Raw genomic sequence first — 17,874 nt, forward strand, 5'->3', positions numbered from 1 at the left:
GAACCAACATGCGGTGGGATGGGTAGGAGGGTAGTGGCAACCTAACCCACTAGAGTTTAAACCTTGGGTTTTGTTGTCTCATAAAAAGGCGGAATATTTCTTTCCATCGACAACAAATGGTTCTCATGAAGATAGAGCATGCGTGAATACGTTCATAAAGGTGAATGTACGTAAATATTGTGAGTGTTTTTCGCAAAAAAATGGGTAGTGTAGACGTTTGCAACTTATTGACGCTACTCTGCTTGGTATGATTACATATGTATCCTAGCGTTACTGCTAATTGTGCATGCTTTAGAGTATCTCCAACAGGCGCATTAAATTTTGGCGCCCTACATGTTGTTGCGGTCGCGCTGTAAATATTTATCGCGCTCTGTGCTGAATGTTACCCCGCCGGATGCTCTATTATACGCGTGCTCGGGCGCGAAAAAAGTTCCTCCGCCGGGCGCTCTATTATGCAGCGCGCAGTGCAGCAGAAACAACAATCACATACAATTATGCATCAAAGAAGATCAGACAAGCTTCATAAATTTACAAATAAAATGTTCCATACAAATACAACAAATTATTCACAACAAATACAACAAGTACATCATATTGTTCACACTAAATACAACAAGTTTACGGATCAACATACAATAATACAACATAGTTTTGAGACAATACAACATATAGTTTTCAAACAAATACAATAAGTATGCAACTACTGTTGTCCATGTTAATTCCACCATTCTTCCATGAGATCTTTTTGGAGCTCATCATGTGTGTCGTTGGAGCGAATGATATGGTACGAGGCAATGAACCGGGCAATCCTATGTGCGGACCTCCTCACTTGCACGGGAACCCCTATCAACTCGTAGTGGGTATGATCCACATGTTTCACATGATCATCATCTATAATCATGTTATGCATGATGACACAAACGGTCATGATATACCAAAGGCACTATTGGTCCCAAAATCTAGCCGGCTCCCTCACAATGGAAAATTGAGCTTGCAAAATCCCAAATGCACTCTCTACATCTTTCCTAGCCCTCGCTTGTGCATTGTGAAATTGGGTTTGTTTCTTACCTCGTGGTTGAATAACCGGCTTCACAAATGTTTGCCACCTTGGATATATGCCGTCGGCGAGGAAGTAGCCATAGTTGTACTTGTGGCCATTTGCTTCAAACTCCACCAATGACCAAGTCTTGTCATTAGTGGTGACCGTTGAAGAGCATTGATATCATTGCAAGATCCGGGCATTCCAAAAAATGCATGCCATATCCAAGTCTCGTGATCGGCAACTGTGGTGACCCTGCATACCACTGCATGTTGTAGTATGCCAGTCGTTGATATAACATTCACGAAGTACCATTCCGCAAATATTACATCCCTCAGAGTAGTACAACAGAACATAGCAAGGTCCATAACTCATTCACATATTATTACAATTAATATACACATGTCGTTTCGGAGCTCCTCTGGGGTCCTAAGAGGAATACTCCTGGGTTCGAGGCGAACCCAACTTAACTTACAATATAAGTGTCTCATTAAGCTAAACATTTATTTTCTCGAGCAGCTATATATTAAGAGTTTGTGCTGCTCGGCTTCAACTACTCATCAGATATCTCTAGGCTTGTTCTCCTCCAGAAGCCTCCCCGGATCCGTAGACTATGAGATAGTCTACGCCTTCAACTCCTCCTGAGAGGTCAGGTTCATCATAGCCGATAATCTCGGCTCCTTCATTGTCGTCGTAGTCCTCCTCCAGACGGTTCAGACAATCTAAGCATGGGATTTAAGAGTGGTATGAGTACGAGCGTACTCAACAAGTTCATTATAGATAAGAGGTGTTTAATGCACTAGCTACGATATTAGACCAGAAAGTCTAATACCAATGCAAGTTTTGATAAACATTTCTTCAAGAGATTGCTTTTATTTCAAAGAGCTATGTCCGTCAGCCTTCACCGGTTTACTAGAACTTCATGGAGCTCCTTTCCGGCCGCGTTCGCAGTTCCTCAATCCCGGAACAGGGAGTGACAGGTCACAGTTCTTTACACTCTGCAGAGGTGTGTTGCTTTACCCATAAGAGATCTTAACCTTGGTGCCAACCGGACAACTTTCCCGTCCACACTTCCTTTGGTGTGAGGCCCGGTATAAGGTCTAGCCAATTATGTTCCTCCGCTACCTCGAACACCCACCCTTTGTTGCATGCCCCGACCCTGGGTCCACGTCGGTCCCATTATTCCTGTAGATTTCAAGGTGGACCCCGACCACGACAACAGTGCTGGGCTCTACCATACACTCCTACGCCGGTAGCTGCAACCCATCCTAGACCGCAATACCGTGGGGACTTAGGACTCCCGGCCTCACCATCTTGCTCCTTCGGGCGACAAGTGTACTACGGACTATGCCGTGGGGACTTAGGACTCCCCAGCCTCACCAGCTTGCCCCCTTGGATCACAAGTGTACTACGGTAAAGCGCATCCGTTGATGAACGAGAGGTGGAAACACTTTTGACTACTCCGTCCCACTCCGGATCTTATGGTTAACACGGGTATTACGGCACAAGAATCACTGGCGACATTTGTTGTTTAATCCTAGATGGATATAAACCCGTGCAATGGAACCTCCACCATATCAACACAATCCATGGTTCCATTGCCCACCACTTAGTCATATTCATAGTTATGAAAGTAGTGGTTTTGATTTTTGTGCAATTGTGATAACCATAATACTTTGCAAGTAATTTGATAAAAATACTCAAATGACATGAGCAAGTGATGAACTTGCACAGACACCGCAAAGTTTTGCGGTTGGAAGGTGTGGACTGACCCTTGTCCTCTGCCTCTGAAAAATAGCATCATTGTCCGATAAGGGCAATGGTTAAAGAAGCAATTATGCATGATTCTGTTTTTAGGGTTTGTTCCCCCCTTCCGATGTCGTTATTATTTCATGTAAGAGGTTAATACTAAGAATAATTTGAGGATACTTCATTCCAAGTAAAATACAACCTTGAAATGTTGTCAAAGTGTTTTTAAAGTCCAAATACATTAATGGACTTAATTTCATTTATAGAAAATTAGGTGTGTGATTTAAATGATTATTTAAATCATCAAAATAGGACTTACTCTTAAATGTCTTCAAAAATTCTCATAGATATTTTATTTAAATAGAAAATTTTCTGCTGATCCTTTTTCATATTTTTAATTTATTTTTAAGAGCTTTTATCAATTTTCTATTGAATTTTCAAGTTTCATGTATTTGTTGATTTGTGAAAAGACTGAAATACCCTTGGGCCCCACCTGTCAGGTGGCCCAACGGGTTAGGTCGAACCCGAGCCACCCTTTGGGCTCGGTCGGCTGATGTCTACGTTCCCCCTCCTTTCCTGTAGACAGTGTTGGGCCTCCAAGAGCAGAGGTTTGTAGAACAGCAGCAAGTTTTCCCTTAAGTGGATCACCCAAGGTTTATCGAACTCAGGGAGGAAGAGGTCAAAGATATCCCTCTCATGCAACCCTGCAACCACAAAGCAAGAAGTCTCTTGTGTCCCCAACACACCTAATAGGTGCACTAGTTCGGCGAAGAGATAGTGAAATACAGGTGGTATGAATAAGTATGAGCAGTAGCAACGGTGCCAGAAAATAGCTTATGGGCGTGTAGTTGATGGTGGTGGTATTGCAGCGGTAGTAACACAAGAAACAGTAAACAAGCAGCGATAGCAGTATTTAGGAACAAGGCCTAGGGATTACACTTTCACTAGTGGACACTCTCACATTGATCACATAACAGAATAGATAAATGCATACTCTACACTTTTGTTGGATGATGAACACATTGCGTAGGATTACACGAACCCTCAATGCCGGAGTTAACAAGCTCCACAATTATGTTCATATTTTGGTAACCTTATAGTGTAAGATAGATCAAAAGACTAAACCAAGTACTAACATAGCATGCACACTGTCACCTTCATGCATATGTAGGAGGAATAGATCACATCAATATTATCATAGCAATAGTTAACTTCGCAATCTACAAGAGATCATGATCATAGCATAAACCAAGTACTAACACGGTGCACACACTGTCACCTTTACACACGTGCAGGAGGAATAAAACTACTTTAATAACATTGCTAGAGTAGCACATAGATAAATGGTGATACAAACTCATATGAATCTCAATCATGTAAAGCAGCTCATGAGATTATTGTATTGAGGTACATGGGAGAGATGAACCACATAGCTACCGGTACAGCCCCGAGCCTCGATGGAGAACTACTCCCTCCTCATGGGAGCAGCAGCGGTGATGAAGATGGCGGTGGAGATGGCAGCGGTGTCGATGGAGAAGCCTTCCGGGGGCACTTCCCCGCTCCGGCAGCGTGCGGAACAGAGACTCTGTCCCCCGGATCTTGGCCTCGCGATGGCGGCGGCTCTGGAAGGTTTCGTGGTTTTCGTCAATCGTGTCGAGTTTTCGATCCAGGGGCTTTATATAGGCGAAGAGGCGGCGCGGGAGAGGGTCGAAGGGGCGACGAAACCATAGGCGGCGCGGCCGGGGGTGGGCCGCGCCGGCCTATGGTCCTGGGGGCCCAAAGGTGCCCCCCTCTGGTCCTTCCCGGTGTTCTGGATGCTTCCGGTGAAAATAGGAACTTGGGCGTTGATTTCGTCCGATTCCGAGAATATTTCGTTACTAGGATTTCTGAAACCAAAAACAACAGAAAACAGGACTGGCACTTCGGCATCTTGTTAATAGGTTAGTTCCCAGAAAATGCACGAATATGACATAAAGTGTGCATAAAACATGAGATAACATCAATAATGTGGCATGGAACATAAGAAATTATCGATACGTCGGAGACGTATCAGCATCCCCAAGCTTAGTTCTGCTTCGTCCCGAGCGGTGTAAAACGATAACACAGATAATTTCTGGAGTGACATGCCATCATAACCTTGATCATACTATTTGTAAAGCATATGTAGTGAATGCAGCAATCCAAGACAATGGTAATGACATGAGTAAACAACTGAATCATAAAGCAAAGACTTTTCATGAATAGTACTTTCAAGACAAGCATCAATAAGTCTTGCATAAGGGTTAACTCATAAAGCAATAAATTCATAGTAGAGACATTGAAGCAACACAAAGGAAGATGAAGTTTCAGCGGTTGCTTTCAACTCATAATATGTATATCTCATGGATATTGTCAACATAGAGTAATATAATAAGTGCAATATGCAAGTATGTAGGAATCAATGCACAGTTCACACAAGTGTTTGCTTCTTGAGGTGGAGAGAAATAGGTGAACTGACTCAACATAAAGATAAAAGAATGGTCCTCCATAGAGGAAAAGCATCGATTGCTATATTTGTGCTAGAGCTTTGATTTTGAAAACATGAAACAATTTTGTCAACGGTAGTAATAAAGCATATGTATCATGTAAATTATATCTTATAAGTTGCAAGCCTCATGCATAGTATGCTAATAGTGCCCGCACCTTGTCCTAATTAGCTTGGACTACCGGATCATCACAATGCACATGTTTTTACCAAGTGTCACAAAGGGGTACCTCTATGCCACCTGTACAAAGGTCTAAGGAGAAAGCTCGCATTGGATTTCTCGCTATTGATTATTCTTCAACTTAGACATCCATACCGGGACAACATAGACAACAGATAATGGACTCCTCTTTTATGCATAAGCATGTAACAACAATTAATAATTTTCTCATTTGAGATTTGAGGATATATGTCCAAAACTGAAACTTCCACCATGGATCATGGCTTTAGTTAGCGGCCCAATGTTCTTCTCTAACATTATGCATGCTTAACCATAAGGTGGTAGATCTCTCTTACTTCAGACAAGACGAACATGCATAGCAACTCACATGAAATTCAACAATGAATAGTTGATGGCGTCCCCAGTGAACATGGTTATCGCACAACAAGCAACTTAATAAGAGATAAAGTGCATAAGTACATATTCAATACCACAATAGTTTTTAAGCTATTTGTCCCATGAGCTATATATTGCAAAGGTGAATGATGGAATTTTAAAGGTAGCACTCAAGCAATTTACTTTGGAATGGCGGAAAATACCATGTAGTAGGTAGGTATGGTGGACACAAATGGCATAGTGTTGTTTGGCTCAAGGATTTGGATGCATGAGAAGTATTCCCTCTCGATACAAGGTTTAGGCTAGCAAGGTTGTTTGAAGCAAACACAAGCACGAACTAGTACAGCAAAACTCACATAAAAGACATATTACAAGCATTATAAAACTATACATCGTCTTCCTTGTTGTTCAAACATCTTACTAGAAAATATCTAGACTCTAGAGAAACCACTCATGCAAACCCAAATTTTAACAAGCTCTATGTATTTCCTCACTAATGGGTGCAAGGTATATGATGCAAGAGCTTAAACAAGAGCACAACAATTGCCAAGTATCACATTATTCAAGACATCACACCAATTTCTACATGTAGCATTTTCCAATTCCAACCATATAATAATTTAACGAAGCAGTTTCAACCTTCGCCATGAATATTATGAGCTAAGAACACATGTGTTCATACGAACCAGCGGAGCGTGTCTCTCTCCCACACAAGCATTTATTCAAACACAAACAAAAACAAAAGCATCCAGACGCTCCAAGTAAAGCACATAAGATGTGACCGAATAAAAATATAGTTTCAAGAGAAGGAACCTGATAATTTGTCGATGAAGAAGGGGATGCCTTGGGCATCCCCAAGCTTAGATGCTTGAGTCTTCTTGAAATATGCAGGGATGAACCACCGGGGCATCCCCAAGCTTAGAGCTTTCACTCTTCTTGATCATAGTATATCATCCTCCTTTCTTGACCCTTGAAAACTTCCTCCACACCAAACTCGAAACAACTCATTAGAGGGTTAGTGCACAATAAAAATTAACATATTCAGAGGTGACACAATCATTCTTAACACTTCTGGACATTGCATAATGCTACTGGACATTAGTGGATCAAAGAAATTCATCCAACATAGCAAAAGAGGCAATGCGAAATAAAAGGCTGAATCTGTCAAAACAGAACAGTTCGTATTGACGAATTTTAAAATGGCACCAGACTTGCTCAAATGAAAATGCTCAAATTGAATTAAAGTTGCGTACATATCTGAGGATCATGCATGTAAATTGGCTTAATTTTCTGAGCTACCTACAGGGAGGTGGACCCAGATTCGTGACAGCAAAGAAATCTGGAACTGCGCAGTAATCCAAATCTAGTACTTACTTTTCTATCAACGGCTTTACTTGGCACAACAAAACACAAAACTAAGATAAGGAGAGGTTGCTACAGTAGTAAACAACTTCCAAGACACAAATATAAAACAAAGTACTGTAGCAAAATAACACATGGGTTATCTCCCAAGAAGTTCTTTCTTTATAGCCATTAAGATGGGCTCAGTAGTTTTAATAATCCATTCGCGGGAAATAGTATTTGAAGCAAAAGAGAGCTTCAAGAGGCAAATCCAAAACACATTTAAGTCTAACCCACTTCCTATGCATAGGAATCTTGTAAATAAACAAGTTCATGAAGAGAAAAGTAACAAGCATAGGAAGATAAAACAAGTGTAGCTTCAAAAATTTCAGCACATAGAGAGGTATTTTAGTAACATGAAAATTTCTACAACCATATTTTCCTCTCTCATAATAACTTTCAGTAGCATCATGAGCAAACTCAACAATGTAACTATCACACAAAGCATTCTTATCATGAGTCTCATGCATAAAATTATTATTCTCCACATAAGCATAATCAATTTTATTAGTAATAGTGGGAGCAAATTCAACAAAGTAGCTATCATTATTATTCTCATCAAGTGTTGGAGGCATAGTATAATCACAACAAAATTTACTCTCCATAGTAGGTGGCACCAAAAGACCACTATCATTATAATCATCGTATATGGGAGGCAAAGTATCATCAAAGAAAATTTTCTCCTCAATGCTTGGGGGACTAAATAGATCATGAAAACCAGCTTCCCCAAGCTTAGAACTTTCTATATCATTATCAACAATGGTGTTCAAAGCATTCATACTAATATTACTACCAGCATGCAAATAAGATTCCATAGGTTTTTTAATTTTCACATCGAACAATCCATGTTTTAAATCAGGAAATAGCAATAGAAGCTCATTTTTGTCCATTATGCCAAACTAGTGTAAACAAGAAACAAAAAGATGCAATTGCAGGATCTAAAGGAAATAGCTTCGAGTACTTGCAACGACGGAAAATAGCTTGGTAGCCTAGGTCCGGAGTGTGAGTACCTTTTACCTTTCCTCCCAAGAACGGCGCCGGAAAAAGTGCTTGATGTCTACGTTCCCCCTCCTTTCTGTAGACAGGTGTTGGGCCTCCAAGAGCAGAGGTTTGTAGAACAGCAGCAAGTTTTCCCTTAAGTGGATCACCCAAGGTTTATCGAACTCAGGGAGGAAGAGGTCAAAGATATCCCTCTCATGCAACCCTGCAACCACAAAGCAAGAAGTCTCTTGTGTCCCCAACACACCTAATAGGTGCACTAGTTCAGCGAAGAGATAGTGAAATACAGGTGGTATGAATAAGTATGAGCAGTAGCAACGGTGCCAGAAAATAGCTTGCGGGCGTGTAGTTGATGGTGGTGGTATTGCAGCAGTAGTAACACAGTAAAACAGTAAACAAGCAGCGATAGCAGTATTTAGGAACAAGGCCTAGGGATTACACTTTCACTAGTGGACACTCTCACATTGATCACATAACAGAATAGATAAATGCATACTCTACACTTTTGTTGGATGATGAACACATTGCGTAGGATTACACGAACCCTCAATGCCGGAGTTAACAAGCTCCACAATTATGTTCATATTTTGGTAACCTTATAGTGTAAGATAGATCAAAAGACTAAACCAAGTACTAACATAGCATGCACACTGTCACCTTCATGCATATGTAGGAGGAATAGATCACATCAATATTATCATAGCAATAGTTAACTTCGCAATCTACAAGAGATCATGATCATAGCATAAACCAAGTACTAACACGGTGCACACACTGTCACCTTTACACACGTGCAGGAGGAATAAAACTACTTTAATAACATTGCTAGAGTAGCACATAGATAAATGGTGATACAAACTCATATGAATCTCAATCATGTAAAGCAGCTCAGGAGATTATTGTATTGAGGTACATGGGAGAGATGAACCACATAGCTACAGGCATGCCCGAGCCTCGATGGAGAACTACTCCTCCTCATGGGAGCAAGGCGGTGATGAAGATGGCGGTGGAGATGGCAGCGGTGTCGATGGAGAAGCCTTCCGGGGCACTTCCCCGCTCGGCAGCGTGCCGGAACAGAGACTCTGTCCCCGGATCTTGGCCTCGCGATGGCGGCGGCTACGGAAGGTTTCGTGGTTTTCGTCAATCGTGTCGGGTTTTCGATCCAGGGGGCTTTATATAGGCGAAGAGGCGGCGCAGGAGGGTCGAAGGCGACGAAACCATAGGCGGCGCGGCCAGGGGGTGGGCCGCGCCGGCCTATGGTGCAGGGGGCCCAGTGCCCCCCTCCGGTCCTTCCCGGTGTTACGGATGCTTCCGGTGAAAATAGGAACTTGGGCGTTGATTTCGTCCGATTCCGAGAATATTTCGTTACTAGGATTTCGAAACCAAAAACAATGAAACAGAACCGGCACTTCGGCATCTTGTTAATAGGTTAGTTCCAGAAAATGCACGAATATGACATAAAGTGTGCATAAAACATGTAGATAACATCAATAATGTGGCATGGAACATAAGAAATTATCGATACGTCGGAGACGTATCATCGGCCCATTCGGCCTCTCCTCTCTCCTCGCGCAGAAACCCTAACTCCTCTCCTCGCTCTCGCGATGCCGTGGTCGCCGCTGCCTTCGCCGAGATTCTCCGGCCGTCTCCGGCCATCTCCGGCGATGAGATGCGGCGGATCTGGACCGCCTGGTGACGGTGCACCAGATCTACGGCGTCGATCTGGTCCTCTCCGCCTCCACTTCTCGTCCTCAACACGTCCGCTCGCAAGGTCGAGGAGTTCCGCGGCGATTCGTCGCCGCCAACGTCCCTGGCGTCACGGCGCCGCCGTGGCTTCGCCACCGTGTGCGCGAACTGCCGTGGCACCTGTGACACCCCAAAACCGGTACCATGAGGATCCCAGCGAATCCGCCGAAATCCGCACGATATCGATTTTAGGAGACGCACCACCAAGCGCCTCGTACACGCCGAAGCATGCACGCGATGCGGGTGGAATCAATCACGAGAGGTAACATTACAACAGGATTACAATAGAGCCCACAAGAAGCAGATATATTACAACAACGACTCCAACGAGTCAAGATACAAATAGATACATACAAAGATCCAGATCATACAAAAGATCAAATACGTCCGAGTACGGACAAGATACAAATTTGGACTAAGAGTCCTGAAGATAACCAGTGGCGTCCATAACCTGCCCGAGGCCAAGCCGGAAGGGTAACCTCGCTAGCGTCGTTCTTCATCGTATCGATCTTCATACCTGCCCGGTTATATCCCGTAGAAGCAGCAATAAGTACGGGTTCGTACTTAACAAGACTTCAAGACGTATAAGCATTCGTCAACCAGTCGTCCTTTGTACTTGAGGCACGCAGGGGACTTAGAGGACGCAAGAGGAACGTCATAGGCAATATGGTGGGGTTAAGCGGCAGCGCGCAAGCACTAAAAACCTATAGAGACACTCTACAACAGTCGTCTAATCAGAGAAGATGAGAGAACGCATAAGCTAGCAGTTCTATACTCTGCAAACATAACACAGCCGAGGTGTTCCCCCCTCGCAAGGAAGTACTTACAAGGGCACTCACACGGTGGACAAGTTTTAACCATTTATTATTGGAGTTGTGCTAACTTACTACGCAAGTTATTATTAATAAACAACAGGTGTAAGTTGTCTATGGTCGAGTCATACAGCTCCAAGTCGTCCATAACCGCGGACGCGGCTTATCGATAAGATTTAACCCTGCAGGGGTGCCCAAATGTGCCCACACGCACGATCAACCCACTTGCGACAGGTGGATATCACGACTCGCACTCTCCTTCACGACAACAATGTCCAGGAAGCCACCTAACCAAATTGAACCCAAATCGAAGTCCCAGTATCTCAAGCGGACCTAGTCGTTTGCGACAGCGTACTAGGTGGTTTAAACACACACCGGGGCGATAAACCACTTCGCGGCGGCTCCGCGACCTATACGTGCATACCAGAAACAAGGGATACAAGGCACCCAGGGCTTCCCAAAATAAATAAGTAACAGTGGCATGCACGCAAACAACAAATGGTGAAACATTGCAAACTAGTTGTGGCCACCGGACAAAGCCGTAGATTCCGGCAGTGGTCGAGGGGAGACCCAGAAACATACCCACGTGTGGTTAGAGCGCTCAGTCTCGGAACAGATAACAAGAACTCGGGGTCCTAAGATATTTAGGAAACACAAGTGAGCCGTCACAAAACGATCAGCTGACCCACCGATGCCTCCGCTAACAACTATTAACAAGTAACCATGATTCCCTCAACAGATATAACCATGTAGCATGTGTCATGATTCCCAACAGATAACCGATAAGATAGCGGTAACAGTAACGAGATATAACAGCACTAGCATGCACTACGACTCGCAAGGCAGACCCGAAACCAAACAATAGCTGTAGGTGGTTGGTGGAGGCAATATAGGCTGCTTGAGGTAACAAGTGGAAGGGACACGTGACAAGAACGCAACTTAAGGATAGCATGAGGGAGAAGGCAAAATAAAATAGGTGAGCGACTTCTGCAGGGGCAGAAGTATAGGGGAAATGCTTGCCTGTTAAAGCTTGCCGAGGGACATCCGGAGAACTTGGCGTATCTCACCACACCACTTCGCGATCCTATCCGGGAAGAAGCAAAAGCTGGAACACATAACGGATGCAAGTCTTACTACTACGGATAAAGAAGATCCAGCATGTTCATGATGATATGCATGACATGGCATAGATGGTGCAATGCAACTTATCCATATTAATCGGAGTCGAAACCCCGGACAAACAATTAAGATTGGAGTTGCATTTCTACCGTCAAATTTAAGGGTGGATTAGCATAGCAAACATGGCAGGGGTGAGCTATATCAAAGTTAAATGGAACCGGGACAACATATATATAATATCCCACATATTCCATATGTTCCATATTAGGTGATAATGCAAACTAGCACGAAATTATATGATGCATGATGCAACAGCAAGCAAGGATGACATATTAATGTTCCTTGCATTTTTCTGATCAATTTTCATGTATAACACATTTTATTTCGAGTTATGGTTCAAGTGAATTAATCAAGTATCAAACATTTCCTGCAATTTTCAGAAAACAGAGAAAAGAGGAAAACGTTTTATACCAGAAGGAGATCTAGCCACAACGGCTGACGGTGGGACCAGGGGCGCTGACTGGGAAGCTGACGAGGCGGTGCTGGTGCATGATTTCTGTCACCGAAGAGGGAGCCAGCTCGAGCCAATGACGAGAGGGCCCAGCTGCCAGGGAGCAGAGAATTAAATAAGAAAAAGAGGTGGCTTTGCATGGCTTGGGGATTGAACACGGGATTGCACATATGCATTGCAGGAACGAACCAGCCAGTCTACGGAGCAGCTGTTGATGTACTGTACAGGGACTGATGAATACTTGCTGCAAGGAAGCGGTCGGGACTGAACCACATCGTGGCCGGGGAACGGAGCGAGTTTCTGACGGAGTGCGACGGCGGCGCTAGCAGACTTCGGTGCAGCGGACGGAGGCGGGCGAGAGCAGATGGAGTCAACGTTCGCGCACGCCGGCGGCGAGCGCGCGCTGGTAACGGAGGGACGCGTCGACCGAACAGAGAAGTGGAGCACCAGGCGCGGGGCTGGAGACGGGCGCTGGTGCGCGTCTTGGTGGTCGAGGATCATGAGCAGTTGACGGCACGCGGAACTGGCGTCGACGACGACGAGTAGCGCACGGAGAACTTGACGGGCGGCTGGCCGGAGTTGTGTCGACGACGAAGACCTGCGGCAGAGGGCGGCGACTCAACGCCGGTAGCATGGCAAGAAAAAGAGGGCGGCCGAGGAGTGGTTCAAGGGACGCGGAGCTCACCGGGGAGTCGGGCGACATCCAGGACGTCCGTGATGGCGGCGCTCTGCGGCGTCGGGTGAGAGGAAGAGAGGAGTGGCGGCGGCGGGAAGGGAGAAGCAAGACTAGGGTTGCAGGTCTAGGATGTGGGGGGATTTATATGGAGGAGCCGGAGCCTGCTCGTCCGTCCCATCCATCAGGTGGTTAACGTGGCATAGGTGGATGTGCTGCCGTACGAAGAAGAAAGCGAGAGGAGGTACTCGACCAGTTCGTGAGATGGTTTTGGGCTTCAAGTGGAGATGGCGTGTGGTGGGCTTCGGTTGACATAGAAGCTGAAAAGGAAAAAGGCCACCACGGTATGGTTCCAAGATGGAGTTGGCTAGCACAAGGAGAATGGCCGCCTGTAGACTTCTTCTCTCTTTTTTTTTATTCCTTCTGATTTTTCTTGTACCTCCTTTTCCTTTGTCTTGCTGAATTATTTAAGAATAGAGAGGGAGAGGTTTGGAAAACATTTGGAAATAAATATATTTTGTTTTATAGTAAGGGTTTTGTTCAAAGAAATGACAAAGGGAGGTTTTATTATAAAACCATACGAGGGGGAAATAAAATAGCTAGTGTTATAAAAATATTTTTTTTGTTTGTTTTAAAACATGGATGATATGATGCATGATGCCATGATGATGCACAAAAGGAAAAGAACAGGCAATTCTAATATGGGGATTTTTCTGGGCCGCTACAATCGACACCACTAACAAGGAATCTCGCCCCGAGATTCCACGTCCAGGTACGGGGGAGAGAGGTGAACTATCGGATCTTCTGGCGATGTGTCGAACTCCTCGACACCACTAACAAGAATTCTTGTTCCGATGCTGATGATGCGCTTTTGTCGGAACCTCCGAAGATCAGACCTAATAGGTGAGGGGGCAAAGATCGTCCAACCGCGTAGAGAACTAAGACTCAGAGAAACTCGGATAAGAGAGAAGACTCAAAACTCGCTTAGGTAAGATGAGAAAGAATTAGAGGTAAGGAGAAAAATAGAGCTAACCAGAACTATCCAACGAGTTTTAGAAAATAGTTTGGACTCTCTAAACTCAACGACCGTTGGCAAGGTTATCCTAAAGGCTGGACTAGTGGGGTACCGTCAACCTGATGCTCTGATACCAACTTGTGACACCCCAAAACCGGTACCATGAGGATCCCAGCGAATCCGCCGAAATCCGCACGATATCGATTTTAGGAGACGCACCACCAAGCGCCTCGTACACGCCGAAGCATGCACGCGATGCGGGTGGAATCAATCACGAGAGGTAACATTACAACAGGATTACAATAGAGCCCACAAGAAGCAGATATATTACAACAACGACTCCAACGAGTCAAGATACAAATAGATACATACAAAGATCCAGATCATACAAAAGATCAAATACGTCCGAGTACGGACAAGATACAAATTTGGACTAAGAGTCCTGAAGATAACCAGTGGCGTCCATAACCCTGCCCAGGCCAAGCCGGAAGGGTAACCTCGCTAGCGTCGTTCTTCATCGTATCGATCTTCATACCTGCCCGGTTATATCCCGTAGAAGCAGCAATAAGTACGGGTTCGTACTTAACAAGACTTCAAGACGTATAAGCATTCGTCAACCAGTCGTCCTTTGTACTTGAGGCACGCAGGGGACTTAGAGGACGCAAGAGGAACGTCATAGGCAATATGGTGGGGTTAAGCGGCAGCGCGCAAGCACTAAAAACCTATAGAGACACTCTACAACAGTCGTCTAATCAGAGAAGATGAGAGAACGCATAAGCTAGCAGTTCTATACTCTGCAAACATAACACAGCCGAGGTGTTCCCCCCTCGCAAGGAAGTACTTACAAGGGCACTCACACGGTGGACAAGTTTTAACCATTTATTATTGGAGTTGTGCTAACTTACTACGCAAGTTATTATTAATAAACAACAGGTGTAAGTTGTCTATGGTCGAGTCATACAGCTCCAAGTCGTCCATAACCGCGGACGCGGCTTATCGATAAGATTTAACCCTGCAGGGGTGCCCAAATGTGCCCACACGCACGATCAACCCACTTGCGACAGGTGGATATCACGACTCGCACTCTCCTTCACGACAACAATGTCCAGGAAGCCACCTAACCAAATTGAACCCAAATCGAAGTCCGGCCGTATCTCCGAAGCGGACCTAGCTGTTTGCGACAGCGTACTAGGTGGTTTAAACACACACTGGGGCGATAAACCACTTCGCAGCGGCTCCGCGACCTATACGTGCATACCAGAAACAAGGGATACAAGGCACCCAGGGGCTTCCCAAAATAAATAAGTAACAGGCTGGCATGCACGCAAACAACAAATGGTGAAACATTGCAAACTAGTTGTGGCCACTGGACAAAGCTGTAGATTCCGGCAGTGGTCGAGGGGAGACCCAGAAACATACCCACGTGTGGTTAGAGCGCTCAGTCTCGGAACAGATAACAAGAACTCGGGGTCCTAAGATATTTAGGAAACACAAGTGAGCCGTCACAAAACGATCAGCTGACCCACCGATGCCTCCGCTAACAACTATTAACAAGTAACCATGATTCCCTCAACAGATATAACCATGTAGCATGTGTCATGATTCCCAACGTATAACCGATAAGATAGCGGTAACAAGAACGAGATATAACAAAGACTAGCATGCACTACGACTCGCAAGGCAGACCCGAAACCAAACAATAGCTGTAGGTGGTTGGTGGAGGCAATATAGGCTGCTTGAGGTAACAAGTGGAAGGGACACGTGACAAGAACGCAACTTAAGGATAGCATGAGGGAGAAGGCAAAATAAAATAGGTGAGCGACTTCTGCAGGGGCAGAAGTATAGGGGAAATGCTTGCCTGTTAAAGCTTGCCGAGGGACATCCGGAGAACTTGGCGTATCTCACCACACCACTTCGCGATCCTATCCGGGAAGAAGCAAAAGCTGGAACACATAACGGATGCAAGTCTTACTACTACGGATAAAGAAGATCCAGCATGTTCATGATGATATGCATGACATGGCATAGATGGTGCAATGCAACTTATCCATATTAATCGGAGTCGAAACCCCGGACAAACAATTAAGATTGGAGTTGCATTTCTACCGTCAAATTTAAGGGTGGATTAGCATAGCAAACATGGCAGGGGTGAGCTATATCAAAGTTAAATGGAACCGGGACAACATATATATAATATCCCACATATTCCATATGTTCCATATTAGGTGATAATGCAAACTAGCACGAAATTATATGATGCATGATGCAACAGCAAGCAAGGATGACATATTAATGTTCCTTGCATTTTTCTGATCAATTTTCATATATAACACATTTTATTTCGAGTTATGGTTCAAGAGATATGAATTAATCAAGTATCAAACATTTCCTGCAATTTTCAGAAAACAGAGAAAAGAGGAAAACGTTTTATACCAGAAGGAGAGCTAGCCACATTGGCTGACTGTGGGACCAGGGGGCGCTGACTGGGAAGCTGACGAGGCGGTGCTGGTGCATGATTTCTGTCACCGAAGAGGAGCCAGCTCGAGCCAATGACGAGGGGGCCCAGCTGTCAGGGAGCAAAGAATTAAATAAGAAAAAGAGGTGGCTTTGCATGGCTTGGGGATTGAACACGGGATTGCACAGATGCATAGCAGGAACGAACCAGCCAGTCTACGGAGCAGATGTTGATGTACTGTACAGGGACTGATGAATACTTGCTGCAAGGAAGCGGTCGGGACTGAACCACATCGTGGCCGGGGAACGGAGCGAGCTTCTGACGGAGTGCGACGGCGGCGCTAGCAGACTTCGGTGCAGCGGACGGAGGCGGGCGAGAGCAGATGGAGTCAACGTTCACGCACGCCGGCGGCGAGCGCGCGCTGGTAACGGAGGGACGCGTCGACCAAACAGAGAAGTGGAGCACCAGGCGCGGGGCTGGAGACGGGCGCTGGTGCGCGTCTTGGTGGTCGAGGATCATGAGCAGTTGATGGCACGCGGAACTGGCGTCGACGACGACGAGTAGCGCACGGAGAACATGACGGGCGGTTGGCCGGAGTTGTGTCGACGACGAAGACCTGCGGCAGAGGGCGGCGACTCAACGCCGGTAGCATGACAAGAAAAAGAGGGCGACCGAGGAGTGGTTCTAGGGACGCGGAGCTCACCGGGGAGTCGGGCGACATCCAGGACGTCCGTGATGGCGGCGCTCTGCGGCGTCGGGTGAGAGGAAGAGAGGAGTGGCGGCGGCGGGAAGGGAGAAGCAAGACTAGGGTTGCAGGTCTAGGATGTGGGGGGATTTATATGGAGGAGCCGGAGCCTGCTCGTCCGTCCCATCCATCAGGTGGTTAACGTGGCATAGGTGGATGTGCTGCCGTACGAAGAAGAAAGCGAGAGGAGGTACTCGACCAGTTCGTGAGATGGTTTTGGGCTTCAAGTGGAGATGGCGTGTGGTGGGCTTCGGTTGACATAGAAGCTGAAAAGGAAAAAGGCCACCACGGTATGGTTCCAAGATGGAGTTGGCTAGCACAAGGAGAATGGCCGCCTGTAGACTTCTTCTCTCTTTTTTTTTATTCCTTCTGATTTTTCTTGTACCTCCTTTTCCTTTGTCTTGCTGAATTATTTAAGAATAGAGAGGGAGAGGTTTGGAAAACATTTGGAAATAAATATATTTTGTTTTATAGTAAGGGTTTTGTTCAAAGAAATGACAAAGGGAGGTTTTATTATAAAACCATACGAG

The 17,874-nt window shown here is 45.3% G+C and overlaps 1 protein-coding gene across 1 annotated transcript; it reads right to left on the reverse strand.

Moving 5' to 3' along the window:
• Nucleotides 1–14,173: 14,173 nt before the first annotated feature.
• LOC127301819 (uncharacterized) lies at nt 14,174–17,289 on the reverse strand. Its single transcript, XM_051332095.2, has 4 exons — nt 16,807–17,289; nt 16,578–16,710; nt 16,003–16,087; nt 14,174–14,679 (listed from the first exon to the last, which is right to left on the reverse strand). The coding sequence occupies exons 1-4, from the start codon at nt 17,116–17,118 to the stop codon at nt 14,646–14,648; spliced, it is 564 nt and encodes a 187-aa protein (XP_051188055.1). The 5' UTR covers nt 17,119–17,289; the 3' UTR covers nt 14,174–14,645.
• Between the last annotated feature and the right edge of the window lie 585 nt (nt 17,290–17,874).

This window comes from Lolium perenne, chromosome 5 (genome assembly GCF_019359855.2).
Source record: "Lolium perenne isolate Kyuss_39 chromosome 5, Kyuss_2.0, whole genome shotgun sequence".
In the NCBI taxonomy this organism is placed as follows: Eukaryota; Viridiplantae; Streptophyta; class Magnoliopsida; order Poales; family Poaceae; genus Lolium; species Lolium perenne.

Coding starts and splice junctions, on each gene's coding strand:
- LOC127301819 (XM_051332095.2), bottom strand. CDS start 17,118: ATGATCCTCGACCACCAAGACGCGCACCAGCGCCCGTCTCCAGCCCCG. Junction 16,088..16,577: donor TGTGGCTAGCTCTCCTTCTG/GTATAAAACGTT, acceptor TATGTGTTCCAG/CTTTTGCTTCTTCCCGGATA. Junction 14,680..16,002: donor CCCTCGGCAAGCTTTAACAG/GCAAGCATTTCC, acceptor ATAACCGGGCAG/GTATGAAGATCGATACGATG.